Source organism: Odontomachus brunneus, unplaced genomic scaffold (genome assembly GCF_010583005.1).
Source record: "Odontomachus brunneus isolate Ranch 3 - 2012 unplaced genomic scaffold, Obru_v1 Obru_scaffold_320, whole genome shotgun sequence".
In the NCBI taxonomy this organism is placed as follows: Eukaryota; Metazoa; Arthropoda; class Insecta; order Hymenoptera; family Formicidae; genus Odontomachus; species Odontomachus brunneus.
This window is the reverse complement of record NW_022639770.1, coordinates 168198-194339: the sequence shown is the minus strand read 5'-3', so window position 1 is coordinate 194339 and position 26142 is coordinate 168198. Positions and strand designations below refer to the sequence as shown.

The 26142-nt window shown below is 30.9% G+C and overlaps 1 protein-coding gene across 4 annotated transcripts in view; it reads right to left on the bottom strand.

The window, feature by feature from the left end:
* LOC116853427 (annulin) overlaps positions 1 to 26142 on the bottom strand; it is a 54154-nt gene that overhangs the window by 2695 nt on the left and 25317 nt on the right. For 3 of the 4 annotated variants that reach the window (XM_032834506.1, XM_032834505.1, XM_032834507.1), the window contains exons 3-8: positions 11361 to 11710; positions 3573 to 3705; positions 3244 to 3473; positions 2775 to 3088; positions 2383 to 2652; positions 2179 to 2258 (exon numbers count right to left, since the gene is read on the bottom strand). In XM_032834506.1, coding sequence (XP_032690397.1) covers positions 2179 to 2258; positions 2383 to 2652; positions 2775 to 3088; positions 3244 to 3473; positions 3573 to 3705; positions 11361 to 11710 — 1377 coding nt within the window. Of the gene's footprint in view, positions 1 to 2178; positions 2259 to 2382; positions 2653 to 2774; positions 3089 to 3243; positions 3474 to 3572; positions 3706 to 11360; positions 11711 to 11948; positions 13045 to 26142 lie in introns of those variants that run through there. The other variant, XM_032834504.1, reaches the window with a different exon arrangement.

Below are 26142 nucleotides of genomic sequence, written 5' to 3'. Positions count from 1 at the left end.
TATATATATATATATATATATATATATATATATATATATATATATATATATATATATATATATTTCCATTTTTCTTATATTTATTTCCCATTTTTCTTTTTATTATATTTATTTTCTACATGAGATATGAATGATATCTTTTAATTAATAATTGCAGTTTTTTAATGTACAAAGTATTTGTTCACTGATTATAAATAATGTTTTTTTTTAAGTAAAATGATTTGCACTTTAGGGGCTATTCAACAATTATGTCATGCAAAAATTGAATATTTTTATTTCTCCTTCCTCTCTTTCGTCATAAAGTTTAGGCCCGTTTTCAACATTATGTGACATGTCAAATTACTTTTTTCCCTCACATAAAATAAGAAAAGATAGTTTATAATCATAGAGTGAGTAATACTTATTAGATGGTACGCTATTATCTTTTTCTAAAATACAAATAATTTTTAAGCATAATATCAAATTAATTACTTTATTTTATAATTCTAACCAGTAAAAATAGTATTTTTGAAAAAATTTATGTTTCGAAAGAGTTTTTATTATTGACATAAAATTTAATTATTTTTATAAAATATAATATTTTGTAGAATGTAAAAGTTAGGTAAGCTTCATATTTGAGTCCAGTAGAGACCGAAAAACATAAAGATAGATCGATTTTATACATTTTTTTATGAGCAAATTTTGACCTCTTTTCAGCATTTTTCTTTGAAACATGCATTTAAGTTCTAATAATGTTAATTTAAAAAGAAAGATTTCCATTTTCTGTTATCCTATGCATAATCGCTTTAGAATTTTTTTTGTTTTTAGCAATGTGTAATTTGATATTAGAGACTTTCACAATGTCCATGAATATTAGATGTGGTTTTCGAATTCGAATCGCGTAGATCAGAGCTCGGAATTAGTTGCCCATTTTGGCCAATTCTCAAGAGCTACGCTTTCTATCTTTCCTTTGCCGCGAGCGGGCCACAAAAGTGACGGTCGAGCCTCCAAGCTTGAAGCCCCGACTGGCAACGACCGTCATTTTCGCAACCAATTCCGAGCTCTGGCGTAGATTCTTCTTTGTCTATTTCCGACGTTCCGCGAACATTTCAGTCCTCTTCTTCAGAAAGGAATGACCTGATGCAGAGTTGCTCCTGAAAGGTCTACCTTTATATAGTGGTTGACATAGTGGAGGGGAGAATAAGTAGGGAAGTGGGGGTTGTCACGGGGAAGAATGGGAGGAAAATTTGTTGATCAGGTTTTGAAAACCGGGAGAACGGATTGCCAGATTGGACTGATTATTTGTCCCTGTTGAGATTGTTAGGATGTTTTTGAATTTCTAAGAATTTCCTGTATTTTTTAGGGAAATAGTTGTTGGTTTCAGTACAGTTGTTTCGTTGAACAGGATTTTGTGTCCGTTTTCCAAATTGTGCTCCGCCAGCGCTGATTGCGCTGATGTCCTTAGCGTGAGTGCGTTTTGATGTTCCTTTATGCTTACCATCCTCCCAGTTTCTCCTATGTATTTTGCCGCAGGATCAGAAAACTTTATATATTCCTAGAATGTCTAGTGGAGATCTTTTGTCCTTTGGGTTGTTCAGATACTGTCCTATTTTTGTTGGTGATTTGTAAATGCTTTTGATATGGTGTTTTCTCAAGATACTGCCAATTTTGTCTGTAATTCCCTGTATATATGAAAGAAAGATGATGGTGAAGTTTCGTTCTTTTGTCTGTCCTTGGAACTGTTTTATGTCTATTCTTAGAGTCAGTGTGTTTTGATGTCTTCTGATTTGATGTTTCCTGATTGTTCTGTTTATCTGTATTGTCGTGTAACCATTATTTTGAAGAGTATTCCTTAGATTTTTAAGTTCACTTTGGATGCTGCTCTTGTCGCAGATGGTAAATACTCTGTGTATTAATTTCAGAACCTGACAGATCAACAAATTTTCTGCCATCTTTCCCCTTGACAGCCATCCCCAACTCCCTGTTTCCTCTCCTTTCTTCTATGTCAACCACTATATAAAGGTAAACCTCTCAGGAGCAACTCGGCATCGGGTCGTTCCTCCTTAATGAAACGGACTGAAATATTCGCGAAACTTCACCAATCGCGAATCAGACAAAGAAGAATCCACACGGCTCAAACCCGGAAACCAAATCTAATGTGTAATTTAATCGCGCGATTTATCATTGAAGATTACTTACTCTCTGGATATTTATAAGTGTGCGTGATATCCTCCCTCGCCCATCGTCCGATCGCTTTCGTACTAATGAGTTGGCCAATTCTACAAAATAACCGTCACACAATTACACAAGTGCAATTAGCTCGATAGACATTTACACGTACTAGCAATGATCACGCGGCCAATTAATCCATTTCCACATCAATCCATTCTTCGAGCCACATACCCATACATATCCTTGCGAACCAATTTCAACGGCTGCGTCGGACCATTGTAACGCCAATAAACTTTGTCGGCGTTCACTTCGGCAAAAAGAAACGCGTTATCGTAAGGTCGCAGGACTTCCCCCTTCTTTACAGAAGTGACGGATGCTGGTCCGCAACGAAATGCACCTTCACTCAGTTCCTGTGGTGTCGCGTCGATCGCCTGCCAGCCCGAGCAGTCAGACGACAAGTCAAGTCGCTTCATCCACACCTCATTCCACACATGGAAATTCCTTTCGCAAAAAAAAAACGAAAAAATCGATTTAATACTTTCATCTTTCTCTGTAATCTTTCATTAACTTTCATTGAAAAGCGCCAGTTGCATTGTAACGACCATAGTCCGCTTTCGAATTACCATATAGAATCGCTGTTGAGTTCTTCCATGACTTTGCCTTCGGCATCCACGAAGTAGTCGACGGTAAGGCTGCTTTGGGTATCGTGTGCGCTGGAATAGTTGGTCACCACTCGGCAGGGTATACCGAGAGCACGGCAGACCGTTGCTAACACGCCAGAGAAAACCCAACACTGGCCATATTTGACCGGTTTTTTCGTTTTGTAATACTGCTGAAGTATTTTTTGCGAGCCCATCCATCGCGTGGGTGGCGTACCGCCTCCGTAATCATCCGACCAATTTCCCATTACCGCCCCGTTGTCGTCTGGGGAGTTCACCTAAAAATCGTTGTTGCACTTGTGAGGCAATATATAACCAATTCGAAAATTCTGATTTTACCAAAATTCTGTGAGTATTCTATAATTTTTCAGAAAAGATCTTTTTCTTATTTTGTCACTTTTCTTTGTTTCTTTTTTTTAATTTAATAACTTACCGCGGCGGATAGGCAGCGCGTTATAACGACCGGGTCATTCCTACCGGAGACTCGAACTTTGCCGACTTGGTTCATCAGGTGCAAGGAGCAGTCCAAGATATCGCGTTCGAACTGTGCATATTTCCATACAGTAGGCCGCATGCGATTGTGACTACCACGCCAAATCAAACCATCTTCCGCCATCACGTATTCCTGGCATTCAGCCTCGCCTTCCAAGTAGACAACATCGTCTGGAAAAAAAGACTTCGCAAAATCCGTAACACCGAGATGTGATTCTTGAAACCACGCACGTAACAAGATCTCGGCAAACGATTAAGATAAATGCATACCTTTGCACCATGGATTGCAAATCAAATAAAACGAATTCTGCATTGTAAAACTAACAGCACCTGCGGATTCTTTGTTCTTCGTGTCAATCTCCATGTTCCACTTGCCAATGATCGCGTTTGCAGACGGCACAATCTAAAAATAGGGAAAGTTTTGTGAGCACAATAGATATTAAAAGACAGACATTGAAAGACAAAGAAGGAATGCGTTATTTCTTAAACGCTCTGGGACAATATATAATTTATCTTTATAGTGTTCACAGTATATTATAACATCACCTAGCAAATATCAAATAATAGTTATATAACTTTTATTTGGTGTTCATTGGATAATTTACTAATAGATATTGAAATAACACAACACATTCGATATGAGTTGAATATTGATGTAATGTAGTGAACCAGTGATAATTATTTTTAGATTTTTAACAGAATGTTATAATGATTAACCCAAACTAAAAAAATAAAAAATCTAAGAAAATCCAAATTAAACAAATCGAATTACTAAATTTTGAAAGAAACTTTTATAAAATATTATTTGAAACAACAGTGTTTTTTTATCAAATGACATGGTTTCCTTGAACAAAATAAAAGTTTTTATTTTTATCATTTCAAAAAATGATATTTTGTTTAAGAATATAATATTTTAATGTAACAAAAAACCACAAAATTAAACAAGTACAAATATTAAATCTAAAGAAAGTATTTTCTCCGAAAAAACAGTATAAGAAGTTAGTTATTAAGAAATATGTAATAAGACAAATTCTAGTATTAATGACTGCCACTAAGAAGTATTATTCTAAGTACTATTCTATAAGCACAATTGATGTAAAATATTACTGAATTTGAAATATAAGTAACAAAAATAACTAGTAAATAAGTAAAAGATATTATATTTTATTCGTCATATTTTTGATATTGCTAAAATAATATTGCAAATTAATGTCACTGCAATGTCTCTGCAACATTGCACTGCAATATGCAATCTTGCAACGTTGTAGCAATGTTGCTGCAAGCTTCTGTGCTGTATAGGCTATAATTTAGGACTGATTAAGGAAATTATTTGCATCATAATTGGAATACTTGAGAACTTTTTAAAATATTCATTTTGAATTACTTATAAACAACAAATGTATACTTTATAATTATTTTACATATTGATATGTATTATTCTAACAGCAACTATTCATACATATCAGAATTTGTTGATTTTACTTGAAATTTAGAATACTTGATTCCAAATGTTACGTCGCGTTTAAAAATTCTCACTAGCACTGGTGAACACATTTGGACCTGAGGCACTTTTGGATTATAAGTCTATTGCTTTGCACTGCACTACTTCTTCGATCGATATAATCGTCTTATATGTTGTTTATATGTCTATTTTGTCTATATATGTTGTAATTAACATAGTGATATAATTTTTTATAATATGATTTAAAATAAAATATAATTTGATTTTAATAAAAATTATATTTTTCGTACTTTTATTGTTAATTTAACCGTTAACTAATAAGTTGAGGTCTACAAAATCCCGCACATTTCATTATCTTACATTTCGTTATCTTTAAATTTTCATAGTTTTTTATTGTTAACTGTTATTAAATAGATAAAGTCATAAAAGACTATAAATTTTGAGTAATTATAAAAGAGTACAATTTTTTTTAAAAATCGATCTTACAATATAAAATTTAATTAAATTAATTAAATTTATGTATAAATATATAAATCAATGCTTATTATAAGCGATGGAGTACCTGTCTAATGTAACCATAAAATATAAATGAAATTAGCTAATAATAGCAATTTCTCATAAATTCTCAGAGTAACCTAAGTAATGATTCGCGAAATATTCATTATAATGAAAACTTCCGAGAAATATTTTAGAATGAATTAAACTCGGGTAATTCTTCAGGAATTCTTCAGATACTCATTTTTTTAATTCTTTAGGTGTTCTTTCAAATGAATTTCATTTTTTTAATTCTTTAGGTGTTTTTTAAAATAAATTCTCTATGAACTTCTATTCATCTCTGTGCTATCTGAGTCTTGACTGATGATGTCAACCAGAAGAGAGAGAAAAATATCGAGAGCACGGTTTTGCTAGGTCAGGACTTAAACCCGGGTCTTTCGCTTGCCAGGCGACTGCTCTAAACTACTGAGCTACCTGACGCTCCACGCTCACAACACTCTCCTCTCCCTAGATAACTCAAACCGACTGAGAAAGTACATACATTCAATATTTCTGGAAAATATGTAGAAATAAAAAGATACATTCATAAAATGACATTTGTAATCAGTCAAGCAGGTGTGTAAAATAGTTCGAAAACATTTCTTTTGTTTTGACAATTAAATAACCGTAAAATTAAAATAATATCAATTAAAATTCAAGTATTTAAAAAGATCAAGTAAAATTAATATAACAATCTTCCTTTTTAAACTTTCTCTTCTTATGATTATGTTAATTTTATGACGATTATTTACTGATTATTAATTCTTTAATATCTCCAGGATAGAGTATTAATATAAAATTTTAATTGTGATCAAACTGATAAAAATTGATGTAGATTCTTGAGATCTGGGAATAATTTTTCTTCTAGATCAATTATTTAAGTCTCTTATACACTTGTCAATGAAGTTCTAATATAATTTAAAGCTTTTGTACATTGTACATTATACATTGTACACGTGTAAATAACTGTGTAAATAACAAGACTATTTACACGTAAATGTATTTGAAGGTGTCCGATGTAATTACCTAAGCAGCAACATCACGTCATTTTCACGTCGGTAAATGGTGATTACCAATCCTAGACGTCATGTAACCAATAACTAACGTTTAAAAGACGTAACTATTTTTACGTGATAATATCGTCATTTAAAGACGTTCCGTCTACACGGAAATTTCGTCGTCTACACGAAAAAAACAATATAGTTGATTCATACAGAAATCTGGTTGTGCCAACCAGATTCAATAGTAAAATACGGAACTATTTATGTGGTTGCTTAACCAGCAATGGCTGAGTTACTTATGTTGCAGCAATGATAATACATAGTTAATACAAACGCGGCTCATTATGTGGCAACTACAAATGTATATTTATACACTCAGAACCAGTTTTCACATGTATATATCTCTAGCTGTGCGCGTAGTGAATTGCTTTTGTTTTCTAACATAGCTGCTTTGCAATATAGCATTGATTAATGCAACTATATCGATATTTAGCTTGTCTATGCAAAATGATCCCCTTACTAATTTCTGGTTGCCACAACCAGATTACGCGCAACTTCATTGATGCAGTTGACACACCAAAATAAGTAAGTCAAATCAACCATATACATAACTATCATACAAAGATATATAGAATGATGCAGCTATTTGCTTACAACTAAATATTTTTTGTTAGGTGCACCATATCTCCTTTTTCCGTGTATAATACGTTTTTAATACGTGTTTTTGAGAGATCAATTTTAGTCAGCTGTTCAAAACAAAGAATGTGTCAGTATTTATCTAATGTTGATTTATATCAACTATGGTTTATGTAAACAACAAGTTATTATTTATTTTTATTGTTATTTTTATATGCTTGCATCTCAAGCATTTGACTCTTAGGAATAAACCTTATAGAACTTGTCCTATCCTTTCTTACTTACAAGCATTATATCGTTGTAATTATCTAGTAGAATGATGTTCAAAAATGTGTTAATGAGAAAATATTGACCTAGACAGCACAGACATGAATAGAAGTTCATAGAAAATTTATTTTAAAGAATACCTAAAGAATTAGAAAAATGAATATCTGAAGAATTCCTGAAGAATTATCCGAATCTAATTCATTCTAAAGTATTCTTTGGAATTTCATTATAATGAATATTTCACGAATTATTATTTGGAATACTCTGAGAATTTGTGAGAAATTACTATTATTAACTAATTTTATTTACATTTAATAGTTACATTAGACAGATACTCCACCGCTTATAATAAGCTTTGATTTATATATTTATACATAAATTTAATTAATTTAATTAAATCTTATATGTTAAGGTAAATTTTTTTAAATTGTACTCTTATAATTACTCGAAGTTTATATTCTTTTATGACTTTATCTATTTAATTACAATTAATAATAAAAATGTTTACTATAAAAATTTAAAGATAACGAAATGTAAGATAATGAAATGTGCGGGATTTTGTAGACCTCACCTTATTAGCTAAGTGTTAAATTAACAATAAAAGTACAAAAAATATAATTTTTATTAAAATAAAATCATTTTATGAAATTATATTATCAAAAATTGTACTATATGTTAATTACAACACGTATATATAAAATGTAAGACGTTTATATCGATCGAAGAAGTGGTGTAGTCTTTAAAGCAACAGAGACTTATAATCCAAAGGTGCCTCAGAGTCTCAAAGTTTGAGTCGCACCAGTGTCAATGAGAATTTTTAAATGTGATGTAACATTGGAATTAAGTAATCTAACATTTCAACTAATATCAGCAAACGCTGTGATATTTACGAATAGTTTCTCTTAGAAAATAGAACCGAATAAGGATATTTCCACACGTCTTTTTTACGTCTCTTTATGACATCATTTTCACGTTTTATTATGACGTTAGTGGGCCGTAACTTATTCCGGTCATTTTCACGTCATTATTATTACGTGATTATAAAAGGATAATTAACGTCACGAATGATCAAAAACTGACGTGAAAATCATGTCACGTTGCTGCCTGGGTAGTTGATCAAAATAACGTTAAAAATTTTTTTAAATAAAAGAAATTAATTAAATTAATCAAAATAAATAAAAATAATAAATAAATAATAAATAAATATTAATAATAAGTAATAAAATATTATAAATTATATAAAGATGTTAATTTCAAAAAGAAAAGTATTTATTATTTAAATATTTTAAATTATATAAAGATATTATTCCTGAAAAGATAAGTGTTCATTATATATATTAAGTATTCATTAAAATTAAGTATTTATTATTAAATTTATTAAATTAAGTAAATTAAATTATTAATTAAATTAAGTAAAGATGTTATATTAAAACAAAAGATACTGAAGACATTAAATACGTCTAAACATTTTTAAAATATATAGAATGTACCGAAGATCTAATATGTAGAATTGTTAAAGTTAATTACTCTATATTTATTTCCTCTCTACGTTAGTTGGGTCTCTTCAAACGTTAGTGTGTAAATGAGACAGCTAGCGTGGCCATAAAGTGGAGTAACATAGATTACACGAATAATACAAATAATAATTATCCCTCAAATCTAATAAAGTTTTCTTAAATAATGTTAGAACCTGTGATAAAATAAAAGCAAGAAGATTTTACAAATATAACAATACGCCAAGTACATAAAGACGGATAATGTTGCATGTAAAAATGTATATCTAAAAACTCATTGGAATATATTTAATTCAATAAAAAAACTTAACAAAAAACATATAAAGATCCTATTTGTCGTGCGAATTTTGTTTTAACGTAATGTGCCCACACATGACCTGTTGGGTCTGTGGAGCTCTCTTTTGACCACACCTTTGTCGGCGAATGTGATTAATTAGAGTATGGATGTGAGGAATTTGCGCCGTGAACATAACAACACTAGCATTGACAAATTGCATAAACTTTATTTGATATTACACCACTTATTGAAGAGGAACACACAAATGGTCGAAACGTCTGTTAAATGTTTATTTTATTAAATTTTATTTAACATATAACTGTAATTTGACTCTATATGTCCGTACTAGTCATTTTATGTATAAAGATCCCTTTACAAAAACTTCATGTAAAAAGTCAGTGCAAAACTGATCCTAACAAAACATAAAAATTCATAAGAAGCATAAAAACCTAATAAAAATTCGATTAAAAAAAAACCGTGTAAAAATCCTAATAAAAACCTTTCCGTAAAATATCTAACAAAAACCCTTCATAAAAACCTAACAAAAGCTTTTATAAAAAACGAAATAAATATCTTATAAAGAAACTTATTTAAAATTAAAAAACTTGTAAAGAATAAAACTCAATCAAAAGGTAACCTAAAATCAATGAAATGAACTAAGTATATGATTCATTTTATCAAGTTACAATAGACGACAACTGATATTTCCTCATTACCTGCAGCAAATGTTATCATTATAAAAAATATATTTTAATTTCACTAACAGAAAAATACGTAAGTTCCAAATCATATCTGTTCTATTGATTCAGAGTTTACGCAAATATTAAATCTCACAAGAACGGGTTTTTAATTAAGTTCAACGAAAGTAAAATACAAAAACTTGGTATGCTTGGGTCGTATGATATTTTATAAATACATTAGTTCTAACTATAAACATTTAGAATATTATAAATCTCTTATATGAACATTTTTAAATATATTTGTTTATACTAAGAAGACAATATAGGAGAAAATTCATAATGTTTGGATCTAAATATAAGATTAATTTTGATACCTAAAAGCCTTTATATATACCTTTGGATATTAATCTTTGAATACGAAAATATAAAATATAAATTAATATTTAAAATATTTAATGCACTACTTTTATATAGCACTTTAAAATTTTCTTAATTTATTTTTTATATCTAAGAGTCTGTTATATATATTTCGTTCATATCAGTACATATTATTCATACATATTAATAATATATCAAGAAACATACGTCTCGTAAAATGTGTTTGTGTGTGTACATTATAAATTTATATTTCATAAATTTATAATGTGCTAACATAAAGATTTCATAAACTTATAATGTGTTAACATAAAAAGTTTATCTTAAAGTATCTTATGTTTCAATACGACCCTAATAAATATCTAAAATCTTTGCAACTTTTAAACACTAAAATACTTTTCATTAGAAAGTCTATAATTGAATCATCATAAATTAATAACAATAGTATTTCTAATAGTCAATATAAATAATTAATCACAAACTATAGAGATAAAGAGAACAAAAATAAGGAAAGGGGTGATGGAAGAGGAATCAAAAGAAGAAAGGAAGAAAGGGAAAGATATTGCAGAAAGTTAGAAAATTTATTGTCAAACATGAAATGATTAATTTAAAGTCGAGGAATCGACAATATTAGTTACAAATAACAAACAACAAATCATATAAATAGTCCATCTAGATGTATAACCAAAAAAAGAAAGAAAAACATGATCTATAAAAACCATTACTAGATATTAGTGGAAATAATTCTAAACCGTGGAAAGATAATAATACATGAATATGTAACGCGATCACCGAAATTTTTTCTGCACCATTATTTTCAGATTTGCAACATATGCAGAAAATTAATTTTCTACTTCAAACATATTCACTCTGCGTTCTTAATTATTGATATTAATAAATCTTATTATCCATTCCCAATTATTAAATTATTCATTAATTTCTTCTTTTTAAGAGTTATGAAAAATATTGCCTCAGCCAGAAGTCGAACCTGTATCTCCCTATTTACCAGGTCAAACGTATCAATTCAGACTATTGAGGCTTCAACAGTATTCTTTAGAACTCAAATACTTATAAATCATATTAGATAAAAAATAAACTAAATATTTCATAATTGGAGTTTTGGACATGTTTGACGTAGAAGATTGATTGTTCGCGTACATTGCAAGTCCAGAAAAATATCTAGCACGTGCGTTATCACATGTTCAAACATAATTCTCCTATGATTTAAAAATGTCGCACTAATATTCAGCTTTTATAACCTATGCTTTTCTTCTAGTTTGCTGATAACGAAGTGAAAACTCATTTAACTTACCCTGATTCTTAAAAAATTCGGTTCTATAGCGTCTATGGTGGCCTGCCAAGCAGCCTCGGAAATTTCGCCAGGATTGAGTAGAGCAGTCGCCACCAGAGTACCATGTCCATATTGTGGCTTCTCGATGCCATCCAAAGTGAAAACAATAGAAATCCCGTCGATGGCAGGATCATAATCTCGTGACAAACTGAGATGCAAATAGAACTCTTGGCCACGTCTGACGACCAATCTTGCTCTGTCAGTCTGACGTGTCATTAATTCGTATCTGAATGTCCGATGTTTATCACCATTTTCTTCGATGCAAAGATCCACGTAATCGATCGTCAAAACTGGCACGCCGAAGTCTTCCCCTACGAACGAATAATTCTTCAAAATGATAAAATATTTCTTTTTAGTGATCGCTAGTTAGGTCAGTCCGTCTCGTTTTTTGTCAAACATGACCACCCTAATATAAACTAATCTTATATAAAAAATATTTTCTCGGCCAAATATAAAACTTCAAATGGTGAATGCGGTTTGCATATCCCGCTCTTCCAGATATTTAGTATAACATCTTCTTTAAATTCTAAGAACGCGACGTGAACTCACAATAAAACCTGAACGGAAACGGTCGAACGCTTCGGTCATTGAAGATCCGATAGCGATCGTAGAATCTGTAAAACATCCTTCGACGATCCGGATGCACCGGGTGTACCGGCTGCGGATACGAGCGGAAAACCGGATACATCGACGAGGAACGTGCCGCACGTGAGCCCGCAGAATGACTGAAAAGCTCGCCGACGACTACGAGGAGCAAGGAAGAAAACCGTCTAATAGATAGGATGCTGCGTTCTAAGAGTGACTTCCAAGGACATACGCGAGCTGCAACGTTGAGCGCAACCATACATGGCGTCATCGGTGACACCCGCGTCAGTAGGAGTCACCTACTTTTCTTGTGTATACGTTCCCATAAATTAAACATTGATACATAATCGCGCATAACCAAGAGATGATGGAGGGATAAAGGGGAGATTGGACAAAGGAGGAGAATTTATCGTAGATTTGAATGACGTATCGCTTCTTTAATTCGCTCTTAATTCTCCGCTAAGTATTCATTTAAAATAAAGAAAAAAGAATTGACTTCGTTTCGTGATTTATGTAAATCAAGCGCCTACGAGATCAATACTCAGCAAGATAAACGTGGAAATTAAGCTCGTTAAAAGAGTCATTAAAACCTACTCGAGTTGTGAGAAATGCTTTGTCTGCCGAGTTTGGAGTCTGTGTTAATAGATCGATTTCTCGTATCGATAGATTTTCATCGAATCGACGCAACAGACAATGAATGACCACAAAGTATACAAATTACAGTATCCGAGATTACATGTTGTGCAAGATTCTTGCATGTGCATTTCATCATAACGATACACGTAAACGATCGAGTTCTACATTCTCGACATGTAAAGATACTTTCACATTGTGTCTTCTTACAAGTTGAAATTTTGCTTTTAAATTAACAAATGCAAATTCCGTTCAACTTACTTTGAAGTTGCTTAAAATTCGGTTATTTTGATGTTTAACCAATATTTAATCTCTACTTCATTCTAATAAGAAATGTATTATAAATTATATAACTTATACATTCAACTGTACGCAGATGGAATGAGCAAACATAAATAGTTAGTTAATATGGAAAAATAAAATAACAAATTGTTCTTTCTTATGTTTTGCTTATTATAAATTTTATTTACAAAGTGAAAAAGAAGAAAGGAAGTAAGAAAGGAAGAAAGGAAATAGTTATAAAGAATAAACGATAAAATAAAAAGTTATATGACTAATAATACAATTAATAATACAAATAATACCATGGACTTATATACATTTATTTGTTTGAAGTAAAAAATTATTCCTATATTTCACAATATTTCGAGAGTTATTGAAGCGCAAGTGTCGCGTATCCTTTGCTTCATATTTTCTTTCGTCGTCGATGGCTCAAACATAACTTTCTCCTTCACATATTCTCACAAAAAAGGTGGACACTTTGAACATTTAATAAATTGAATATATCAGAGATTAGAATGTTGCAATTTTAATTTTATAAGCTTTAGTAGACTTATGTAGCATAAGTCGAAACTTTAAACCATCATATTTTCTAATAGACATATCTGACAAAAAATATTTCGGATAAAGCTAAGTTGTTTTTGTTCAAAGAATTCAAAAATATAATTTTTCATAGGCATTTCCATTTAAAATTTTTAAATTAACCCCCGTTTCACCACGTAGAGGTTGGGGGCCTCCTGCACTCCAGTTTGAAGGATCTTCAAATCCATACTGTTACGTCCCGTAAGGCCTCACATATCTTTACATTGCGTAAAGACTGATTACCTATCCGACCGGGTTACAAATCAGTTAAGTACACAAAAGAAGTACTTAGACCTCGAGCTTTACGAAAGAATCATGAAACATATCACTTACAAGTACGCATGTCCACATATCGCCTGATCGAACATTTCCCGAATTTCTATTTTTTCCCATCAATCCGAGACTCCTTGTTACTAAGCACGACATCTCCAACGAATCCAGTAACCGCCATCTCCGAAATTTTCTATTTTCCGAAATTATAAAAGTCCGATCCGTATGACTTCTAGTCATTATCATTACTACTTCTATGAGTATCTCTACAAGAATCAGAATCAGAATCATTACTTCTATAACTACTCCTACGAGTTTCACTACAAGAATCAGAATTAGTATCACTACGAGTATCAGTACGACTAGTATTACGTCGGTCATTGTTACTTCCATCTACATCGTATTCGTGGGAATTTCTACTCACACCTGGCTTGACTACTTTAGAAAATCCGACAGGAAGGAAGCAACAATCTCAGGAGATCCAGGAAGATCCAATTTTCTTCTCGTACTAATAGTAAGTCATTGTTTTATTATCCGATTTTCCGCGTCTCAATTTCGAATAAGTTCGAACAGACATATCTTTACCTTGTCGAAATCGCAATAATTCCGGTGGACATTAATTATCGGTCAGAATTCTAAAATCGGTATGTCCCTTCCCTCGTTTTAGTGGGACGTCGATCTTGTTAGCAACGCAGTGATCTGCGCGAAGCTCTAGATACACTGGAGCTACTGTTTTCTACCTCAGATTCCTATTCATGCGTCTTTCACTGGATAACCCGTAGACTATTAGCACAATATTTAGATCTAGAAGATCTACTCCCCTTCCCTCTCCCACTTCCCTCTTCCCACTTCCCACTTCCCCACCCTCAGCCACTTCCACCAGATCCGCATCCTCTTCCATCATTTCCATCTCCATCTCTTCCTCTAACTTATTCTCCACCCCCTTCACTCTTCAATAATCCTAAACACTAACGCTCACCCTCACTCCATATACTCACACACATACACACACATTGTAGTTATAAATAAATCATATGTTATTTCTTTTATAATAAAACTTTAATTTCTTTCTTAACTCGTCTTCTCCCATTATCGCTCGAGGTCCAGTCCCGAGTAAAGAGATTCAGTTTTCTGACTCAAAATCGGACCGCTCGCTGTACGTCGTCGCGTTAGTAAAACGACCCTTCTGGTCGCTGACTCGCTCTTCGACCTATAAGTACAAGCGAGGTTTTCTTTACGTTGCGTTCTCCTGCAGGACGTAACAATACAATTCAAGACTTAAATCATTAAAATCGATAAAATAATGTTCAAGATATCAAGTTGTTAAAAGTCACATGAGCCTGTATATCTGTCCTGTCAATTGTGGATTGCAGTTATTAAAAGTTATTATTACAGTTATTAAAAATATGTTAATATAAAAGAATTACAAAATCTTTTTTCCACTTGCTCTTATGACATTGCTGAATACTCCAAAATATCATTACTATTCATGAAGTTCTTTCTGGAAAGTATTTTCATCATGGATTAAAAATATTCTTATAAACATATTAAAAATTGTAAAATCAAATCAAATAATTAAAAATATAGGACTCAATATTGATGGCTTATTAGCAAAAATTTCTAATAGTCAATTTTTTCCGTTATTAAAAGTCATCACAGATACTAATAATAAAATATAGATAAATAATGCTATTAACTCATATAACACTAGTATATTCTGAAAATGTTCGAAAGATATCACAACAGTAGATTATTTGAATTACATATTTTAAATATAGTCTGCAAAGAACGTATTGAGAATATATATTCGTATGTTACGACTATCAACTTCCTTAGTATGTTTTAAGAATGTTTCTGGTATACAGAATGCCCCAAACTCTCTTCCGCAATTTTTGTGGAAACGTAGAACGGTTTGAGGTGAACATAAAAGTTCTATATCGTTTCGTGATATTCGCAATAATAGTCGAAATATTAATTAAAGAAGATTGATGAATGATCAAATATATAACATGATAGATGAGTGTAGCGACGATATTTGCTGTAGTGTGCTTGTAGATTACGTCAAATTACGTCAATTACGAACAAAAAAGCTCTTTATTATTTTGCAAATAACCACGTAGACTTTTAGTTAATAAAAAAAAAAAATTTGTTTTAAATATTAAATGATTTTGCATGATAATGCACAAATCTTCTTTAATTAATATCTAAAAATCTATATTGTCATTCACAAAATAGTAAAGAAATTTTTTGTTCTGTTTAACCTAATGTATAAGTATATAATGGTAGATGGCGTCACCACAGCTTGGTTACCGTATCGCGCGTGAATATTCATTGATTTTCTTAATATCTTAAAATTTATTGCGAATATCATAAAACGGTATGGAACTTTTATTTTCACCTCAATCCATTCTATGTTTCTACAAAAATTGAGGAAAAAATCTAGGATATCTTGTATAATAAATATATTTAAGAGATATGTTTAGTAAAACATTTAGGGTAGACCGAGGTGAACCAAATCAATTTTTCTTTATTGGTAAGAAAGTAATAAAAAATCAATAAATCATTAAATTTTATTAAACATTCTTAATCTTTAGAACTTTAAATTTATTTAATATAATCATTTAATACATAACCATGGTATTTTTATTGCACAATAAAAAATTTAAGAGAAGAGAATTATCCGATTCGCCTCAAAATCGGAGCAAAGCGGATCACTAGTTTAAGTCTAAAAGAAACAAAAATAAATCAATAATCTTTTTGGAATAACCTACTTACATTAAATTATAATTCATTATATATTTTCAGATTTGTCAAAATTTTCATTATTACATATTATGATATTCTCGATTTTAACGAATGTTAACGAAAATATTTAAGACAAAATTTAAATTGACATTCATAATCTGTTATCTATTATCGTTTGATAAATAATTATAGTTTCGTGTGTAAATCTGCGATTACTAGTAAACCTATATATGGTACAGGTATATGTGTATGTACATGTAATAACAAACAAATTAAATATTTATTTGATACAACAAAAAATATTAATTCAAATTATTAAATAACGTTTCATAAATATAAATAATGTTTCATAAATGTAAATTTATAATTAATTATACTTTCAATTAAAGATTGTAAACATACAACTATAAATACCAAACAACTATAAATATCAGCTTTAGAATTTAATATATATCTTGTGATTTGGTCGTATAATAATGTTCGTTGTATACAAATTCTGTTTTGTGTATGAATCTGACAACTTTTGAATCTAATATTTTAACGATTCACGATTTTTCTTGTAATTCTCAACTGTGACTGGTTTTCAAACATAAAGGTCAAAAGTCTATAAGGACTGTTATTAGACTTCTCGACTTATCGTTTTAATACAAGTACTTCTCTGTATGACTCGTTTAATCCCGGCAACACGTATAAGAAGAAACCACTTTGTCACTGCCAATTTGTGATCGCCATTTCTGGTTGATACGTGATACAATTTAATTCAAGGAATCGACAGCTGGTCGTTTTCAAATCAACCGGCGAACCACTATTTTATCATTTACGGGGAGACAAGGTTTGCTCCATATTAGTCGGCATGATTTGCGACATCGTATGCTAAAAAATGCTCTTCAGGCTACCGGTCGCTTCTTGTACATGTATTATTATTGTTAGTCCTGTTTTCATCGCTTCGCGACATTGTGTCGCACAAATTCGATTTGTTACCAGCTTCAAACATATAATAATTAAAAGACGATATTTTATGAAATTTTGATAGAATTTTTATACTATTTAAGTTGAAGATAAACGGGAGAAAACAAAGTGTATTTTCATTATATCATGCTTTTTTGTTTTCTGAAAGGTAAAAACATGTTACAATCAGACACAAAAAAAGATAAACGATATACGAAGTAGGTAATATTTATGATTTTCACATGTTGTAAGTGATTCAGACGTTTTCAAAAAAATAAGAAAATAAAAAAAATTAACCTCAATGATTAATACTGACAGTGTCAAAACCTTAGCTTTAATTAAAAATAAATGACATCTAAAGATTTGTAAAATTGCAAAAATATTTAGCATTGATCAATAAGTCATTTTAAAACGACTGATGCAGCTTGGGATGATCGACAAAACCGCTATGAGTGTCGCATAATTTGTAAGAAAAGATTTTAATAAACTATATTTCTGCTTGCAATTTTCTGTTGATACGACACAAAATCGATCCACTTTTTAAGCCAATGAAAAATGGATTATAAGGATATCTGACAATAAATAGGAAAACGTTTATGTACATGTAAATTAAATTAAATTAAACACAAAATTACTTTACCTTTTTGCAAACAATCTTTAATCTTACCTTTTTGTAAGATTTTGAATTATTACACAGATAAAATATTATAAAATATTTTATTTTGAAAATATTTTTATTTTTACATGTAAATCTTAAAATAGCGTGTGTGTTAAACAAAAATAAGTTACTTGTCTAATATATTACTATAATAATTTACTACTATATATTACTATATAATTTACTACTACTATATTAATAGTTTACGTAATTCAACAAAGAAAAATATATTCTTATTATTCAAAAATAATTTTCATGAATAAAAAGAACAAAATATTTGATTGAGAATATAATTTTAAATGTCAGAAAAAAATATCATTGTCACCAAATTATCATTTTATATTTCTTATAAGACTATTATAATATTTAAATAATAATTATTATAACGATGAAGTATAACATTTTAAAATCTTCTAACAAAATTACATATCGATGCTTATAAATAAAACAATGATTGTTAATTTGAACATATTAGTCTTAAGTAAATCTTCTTTTCTGTGTAATTAAAGAAGATTGACGAACAATCATACGCGATGCGTTGCAGGGTGTAATGTTAAATACGATCTCCGTTGTGTGCTTGTACTCGTACATTAAATTAAACTGAGCAAAAAGTCTCCTACAAATTTATTTTACAAATAATCACGTAGATTTTTTAGTTATTAATTAAAGGAGATTGATAAATAATTATATGCGCAATTATAGCCTTCCCATACAATACAATGTCTAAAATTGAGACATAAGACGTCCAAAAGATATATCTCAAATATCAGAATATAAGACTTCTCGAAGACGTTTTATTTTCCAATTTTAGACGTTATGTTGTATGATTGAGTCTGATTCATTCATTCAAATCTTTATAGAATAGTTTAAATGGCATGAACATAACTTCTTTGAAGTCTTGAAAAAATTATTTAGATCAATTCTGCACTTAGAAATTCTAACATGTGTAAGCACTTGTGTGAACACGGGATTATGCAAGTACTGAAAAACAAGACATCTTCAAACAAAATGACGCGTATTTAATTGATTAATTGCATTTTAAGATAAATAAACATTATATGTAAGTTTTTATTTAAAAAAAACATGATGAATTTCTACATTAACCAAATGCTTTTAATGTCGATATGCTCTGTAAGAAACATCGTTGACTTTCGTCACATGTTTTTTGTTATATATATCAACTTTAATATCAATTTCTTATTTAGAAGAGAGTGAAATTTACTATAGATAGTATAAATTTATAAAAAATACCTTAAAAGTGTCTAAAAAACATAGGACATCTTTAAAACTTTTTTGTTGCCTAGGACATATCGTTCGAGGGAGGGAAAGAATCGATTGAAAGTTATGAGAAGATTGCACATTCATATCTGTTAAACCAATATTACATAAGCCATTCGATGACGAGCAACAATTATACGCGCTCCAATTATATTGTCGTTGTAATTCGCTTACTTCATCGGTTTTAATGCGAAAATGATGGTGCTCAAGTGACTCAATAACGGGATTTACATCATGGACGCGTGCGTAAGTGTATTGTTGCTGTGCGAAAATAACAACGAGAACTCGGTCAAGTGTACAGTCAGTATCATGTGTATGACATACCCCATTCTTTAGACCAATAATTATACGATTTTCAATCTTACATATAAAAGAATATATGCTGTAACTAAGTAAATGTTATTTGTGTTCAAGTATTATAGAAGATTATATATCTATAAATATCTTATTCATTTTTATATTTGGTTCAACGCCGTATCAGATTGCTCTTCTTTCTGATAAAGTAAACTGAAATATTTACGAAACAAACTATAAATGATGCGACGCTAAATCAAAAACCAAAACGAGTATCAATCCATTCCGTGAAAACCTCAGATGCTAGGTTTGAACACTTCTTTGAAGTTAATAATCCATTGTGACGTGGCAGCCTCGGAGGCGCTTGTCCCAAGAAAAGGCACGCCAATTTCGTGACTATTTCTCGCGTGTCGCGTCCCGGAAGAGCTTTCGTGTATATTTCCGCATATCGCATACCGACGTATTTTTTTTTGTGTGAGTCCTCAGGACAAAGTTTCGGAATAATTTCGTGTGAGAGGAGCAGATTTTGTGCCCCCTTTGTGTTACGGAAAGTGTGTATGACCAACTTAACCTTCGCGAATATCCTCGCACTATCTAGTTGTCACATTTGAAGATCTACTTACGGACTTGCGTGATAATATTCTGAAAAAAAAGATTGGATAAAACAAACCAAGTATCTAGATTGAGCAAATTTTGTTACATCAACTGCATTCGAGTACTAACCGAAACTTACTTCCTTTTTATTTGTCATATATTCTCAAAAAATTTAAAAGTTACCTTTTTGCAATAAAAAAGTGGTTTATATTACATCACGAATAACAATGAACACGCCATTAGCTAACTGCTAACTCCGCACATAAACGCTGTATAATATCTCTCCTGTGATCCACTATTATCTACGGAGCTGCGAGAATAAGTCAAATAATCATTCGTTAAATTAAAAAATATCAATAAGAAAACAATAACATCAATTAAAAAAACTTCTTTTGTTCGCAATTGTCAATCGTTTATTCGAAAGTATTTAAAAAGTCGTCATCCGTCCGTGACATTAGTCCGTCACTTTTACGTCTTTCTCACGTCATTGCAGTCGTCATCTGCTGACTAAATTATGACATCAAAATGACACGAGTCTGCTACCTGGGTTATTTTTTGTCTGCTACTGATTTTCCTGTAGCAACATGTGCTTGAGTAAATTATAACATAACCGAAAGTTATCCAGTTGTTCCTGCATTTTCCGCAATTTGACATATGTTACCTCTTTCAATTGAGACCTCGACTTTTTTTTCTTTTCTTATTTTTTTTTTCTTTTTTTTTGGAATAATGGAAACTCCTCATTTTTTACTAGATAAATGAATATTACTTTTTCTACTAGACAAATGAATATTTTGACGTATGAAACTTCTCGTACAACGAAAACGATACAAAGAAGAAAAATAGAGAAGATGCTATCATCTATTTATGATAGAGGACGCAAAAATCAAAATGGTATCACTCTGAACGTTGTGGAGGCAACATAATTGACAGTTACATGACATGACTATTACAGATAATTATCTTCGAACGAAACGCTTAATATAATTAGGATCGTTATCTTATACGCATAAAACCGAAATTATTATAGAAAAAAGGTGAGCAAAGATGAAACATTTCTCAAAAAGTCATAAGAAAAAAGTCTTAGTGACGACTTATTAACAACTCAAGTAGCAAAATGACGTGAACTAACATCAAATGACGTCTTAATAACGTCTCTAATGTCAATAAGACGATTTCTAACGTCATTTATACGTCTCATTTGACCTTATATTTGACCTTATATTTCTACTATTGAGGTAGAGGATAGTAAATGCTGTATTGATAAACAGGTGTTATATTTAATTTTGTTTTAAGTTTATCATTAGATGCTGAGTAGCCAATTAAATGATTTGTACAGCACTTAAAGATAAATTTAAAACAATCTTAAATATAAGTTCTGTTTTTAAATACGATGTATGAAAATCAAATTTGTATACAAAATTATTTTATTTATGATAAATGAATGATAAAAAATATATATCTAGTTTGCACTTATAACATATAAATTAAATCTCATTTTGTCAGTCTTTGACAAAAAAAATAAGTGCATACTGTGATATCATTGTTCTAATTACGTTTCATATAATATAAATATAAAAATAAATATGTCGAAAAATATTAATGGTAAATATAAAACAAATATAAATTTTAAAATTATTAAAAAAAGAATATAACACAAAATATATTTTTTATACCATATATTCATAAGTTCTATTTAATTATATTATGAATTATTAGCAACGAAACAAAAAACGTATTATTAAAAAGGTAAAGAACATATTTGCTAACGAAATAAGTAATTGACCAAAAATCTAATATAGAATTTAATAGATAAGTTCTTTGTAACAAAAACTTTTAATTAAAAAAAAAATTAAATTAAATTGTCAAGAAATTATTTTCCAATAATATAAATAATTTGACTTGCTGTGGTAGTAACTATATTATGTATCTGCATGACTATATCTCCATTTTTAAAGCTACAATAACAATTTGAAATATCGTATAAATAAACTGTTAAAGCTATATTATTAAAATGTAATTTTTTAAACTGCATTTTTTACTGTTTCTTCCAATTATAAATATTTAGATTTATTAAAGAACTAAGTGTATATGTTCATACTCTAATTCTTCTATATTATTGTGAATTATATTTGCAATAGAAAAATCCGTTTCAACAAGACGACAATGAATTTCTTGGAGGACGTTTAAAATATTTTACAAGTTTTCTTCAGATAACCTAAATATGATTCGAAAGCAAATGCTGAAAAATTATCCAAACATATTAACATCATCACATAAGGGAGTTAGCACATGGCTGCCGAATGGTTCGCTTCGTATTTTTGGCCTCTCGTAATAATACTCTGAATTTTCTATAAAGTATTGTGTAGTGAGTGTTTGATATATCGTGCCTATTTTAGTCTTTATTATATCGATCTTTAACTACTTTTTTGGATACTGATTTTTGTCTCCTTAAAATCTTTCTGTAATTTCGTCAATTTTTCACAGCTCTTGCTCGCTAAAGATAAAGATACGTGTATATACGCGGACACTGTGTTATCACGTGATCCATATATATTTATATATTATGAGTTCACGTGATCTACTACATGATCCTTTGTCCCGAGAGAAACAATGAGATAAGGAGGACTGAATTGTTATTGTTTCATCGATCTCACAACCGGAAGAAAGGATGGAAACACAACCTGAGAATTTTGCAGCTAGAGATGATTCTCCAGTTAGGAAAATATATATAAGCGCGGAGGGAAATACTTCTAGAAGAAGTTCGGTATCTTCAATGCCTCTTTGGAAAGAAAAAAAAGGTATCCCATCATTACTTAAAACAACGGAACGCTTAAAGAAATGGCTCAGTGAGTCTGAAAGCGGTATTCAAGCAGTTTCAAAATTTTCTGCTTCTGCTTCTCGTCGAGAGATTCTATGTAATAAAAGCAAATTTAGTACTACAGATGGAAAAGGTACTCCTGTAGTCAAAAAATCTAGATCAGTAAAAGACACTGGCCCGGCTATTCCTGTTCTAATCCATCTCCTTCTATGACCTTTCAAAACACTGTTTCTAATACTTCATGTCCATATTTTAGGTCAAGTCTCCTCGATCTCCTTGACTCCTTCTGTGGAATCTGAGCCGGTTGCACAACCTTTCCTATGTGACTTACCAAAATCAATTGTTAATCGATATAAGAATGGCAATAACAGTCCGTTTGTAGTCTTTGTTGAAAGAATAAATACAGAAAATATAAAAGACGTGAACTCTATTGGGGCTCTTAAGTTGGCTAAGGCACTCTATGATCAGAGATCCATCAGAGAATACATGTCCGTTGCTTATGACCTTAAGAGAAATAATAACAATCGTTTTTCTTTATCTTTTCTTACAGGAGATCTCGCTAATACCTTTGTTATTGAAATGTTCAATTTATATAATAATATTTTCAGGAATGAAATCTGGATATTCCAGACTTTAGAGTTATAAAGAAAGTTATCCTACACGGAGCTGATGATCCTGACTTTGATCTTGAATTTATAAGATTACATTTGAGGTCGATGCATAATTAGAAGGGGGAATGGTATCCTCCCATTTCTGCCGATTGTCTCAAAAGAAGGGTTGCCGATAGCTCTGCTCCCAATGGATACAAATTGATAGATAGCAACCTTTTTGTGAGATCCTTCGATAATGTTTGTCTTCCATCATATGTTTATCTTCTGGGGATGAAGATTTTATTGAAGCCTTTCACGGGTAAGGTTATACAATGTGACCACTGTCTCAGATATGGTCACCAAAAAATTTCTTATAAAAAAAAGAACGATCCTTTTATATGTGGAAGATGCGCTAAGTCTGGCCATCACATAGATAACTGTAAATTTGATTTTGAATTATGTATTAATTGTGAAAGAAAAAAGCTAGCTGATTCCAGTCATACTGTTTTTAACTCGATATGTCCTGTTTTTATTCACAATAAATATGTTAAAAGGATTATGGCGGTCCATTGTTTGGGATCTCTAGACGCCGAAAATTTTATTAGAATTAGTGGTGATAAAGCCTTCAAAGAGGATAACAACTCTATTGGCCCTCCTCCTCCTACTTTGGGAGATTTTTGGCCAAAATTAATGAAAAGTCCCGCCGCCATAGCATACGTCAGTGTTCTTAATAACTCCAAGATTATCAAGTCAAAAAATCCACCCATGAATGTTTCGGCTTCAACGAACGAAAATTTTATTAACAACAATCCTCCTTTACAACCACAATTTCGTGGTCCAAGATTCCTGTCTTTGTTTCATGTCTTAAAAAAGAAAAAAGTTGAAAAGCGACGTAACATTCTTCAAAATAAAATTCCTATGAATGATTGGAATCGTTCTTCGAGACTTCCTTTATCTAGAAGACGGAATGAGGGAGTGAAGGGCGGAGAGGGGATTTCTTCGCCCTCCATTGTCCTTCCTTATAGACTAGGGACTCGCTTGATGTCTTCTGATATTGTTTCAGATGGGAAGATTGAGGGAAGCAATAGGCAATTGTTCCCCACCATCTCTACAGAATCCTTTAATAGGAAATTATACTTATTTTTAAAAGAGTCAAATAACATTACTGCAAAAACCTTCTTGAATTTCTTCGATAATTATTTCTCACGACCTTCATGCAGTGCTTCCGATCTGTTAAGTTCAGAACATCCAACATTCTTGTTATAAAAGTCACAAATCTCAGATTTAAAAACCTCAGATTTAAAAATCTCAGATTTAAAAACCTTTATAGCGGATCTCTCTAATATTTTTTCTTCTTTTCTTATTAAGGATAACTAGACACAATAGTCCCAAAATAACAATATCGTTAATAATCTGAAAATAATACAATAGAATGTTAAATCCATCTCAGCTAGGGTTATAGATTATAGCTAGGGTTATAGACTTAATTGATTTTATAGGAAAGAACTCTCCCGATGTTATCTGTCTGGCGGAAACATGGATTCCCTTTTCAACCGCGAATCTTTTCGTCTGTCCAATTCGAGGCTTCACTTTTATAAATTCTTCTTGACTGTTATCATCTGGAGGCGATACAGGCTTATTTATTAAAAATAACCTAGTATATTCAATATTAAATTTATCGGATCATAAACAGATATGTAGAGACAAAAATGTAGATATTATTTGTGCAAAGTTCTTTTTTAGGAATAATCAAAATATTATTTTAATTTCAGTATACAACCCCCCTACAACTAGTCAACATATTTCTGATCCTGTTTTGGAAAAAATTCTTTAGTATCGTAGACGGTTTGGAAAATGTCATCCTATGTGATGATTTCAACGTTCATGTTCCCTTATGGTCACTGATTTCTGTTAATTATGATGAAGAAGGTCATTGTCTCGAATCTGCTGTCGCTGATTCTAACTTCGTCAACATCGGGGATAATAAACCAACATGGACCTCTGCCGATGGTGCCTCCAAAAGTGTTATTGATTATACTTTTACTTCTTCGTCTCTAGCGCTTTTGGTTCATTGCATGACTATGGATTATGCTTACACTAGTGACCATTTACCTTTGTTCATCAGTTTGTTTAGTTTTCTATTCTCTCTACCATCTCTCGTAGACTAACTCTAAAAATATCTGGTGCTTTTAGGATGATTTTAAAGATTTAATTATTGCATAAGTTTCGAACATTCTATCTATCAAAAATGTCCTAAGATCAGTTATTATGAGCTTGTAAATAGTTTAAAACTTTCCTTATTTAAATGTGGTGCTAAATTGATCAAGGAAGGAAATAATATTAATGTCCCCCTTGCGATATGGTGGTCGAGTACTTGTAATCTTCTCATTCAAGAACGTAAATTCGCGTATAAAAAATTTTTGTGTAGACCTTCCTTGACCAATCTAAGTAATTGTCGGATTGTGGCAG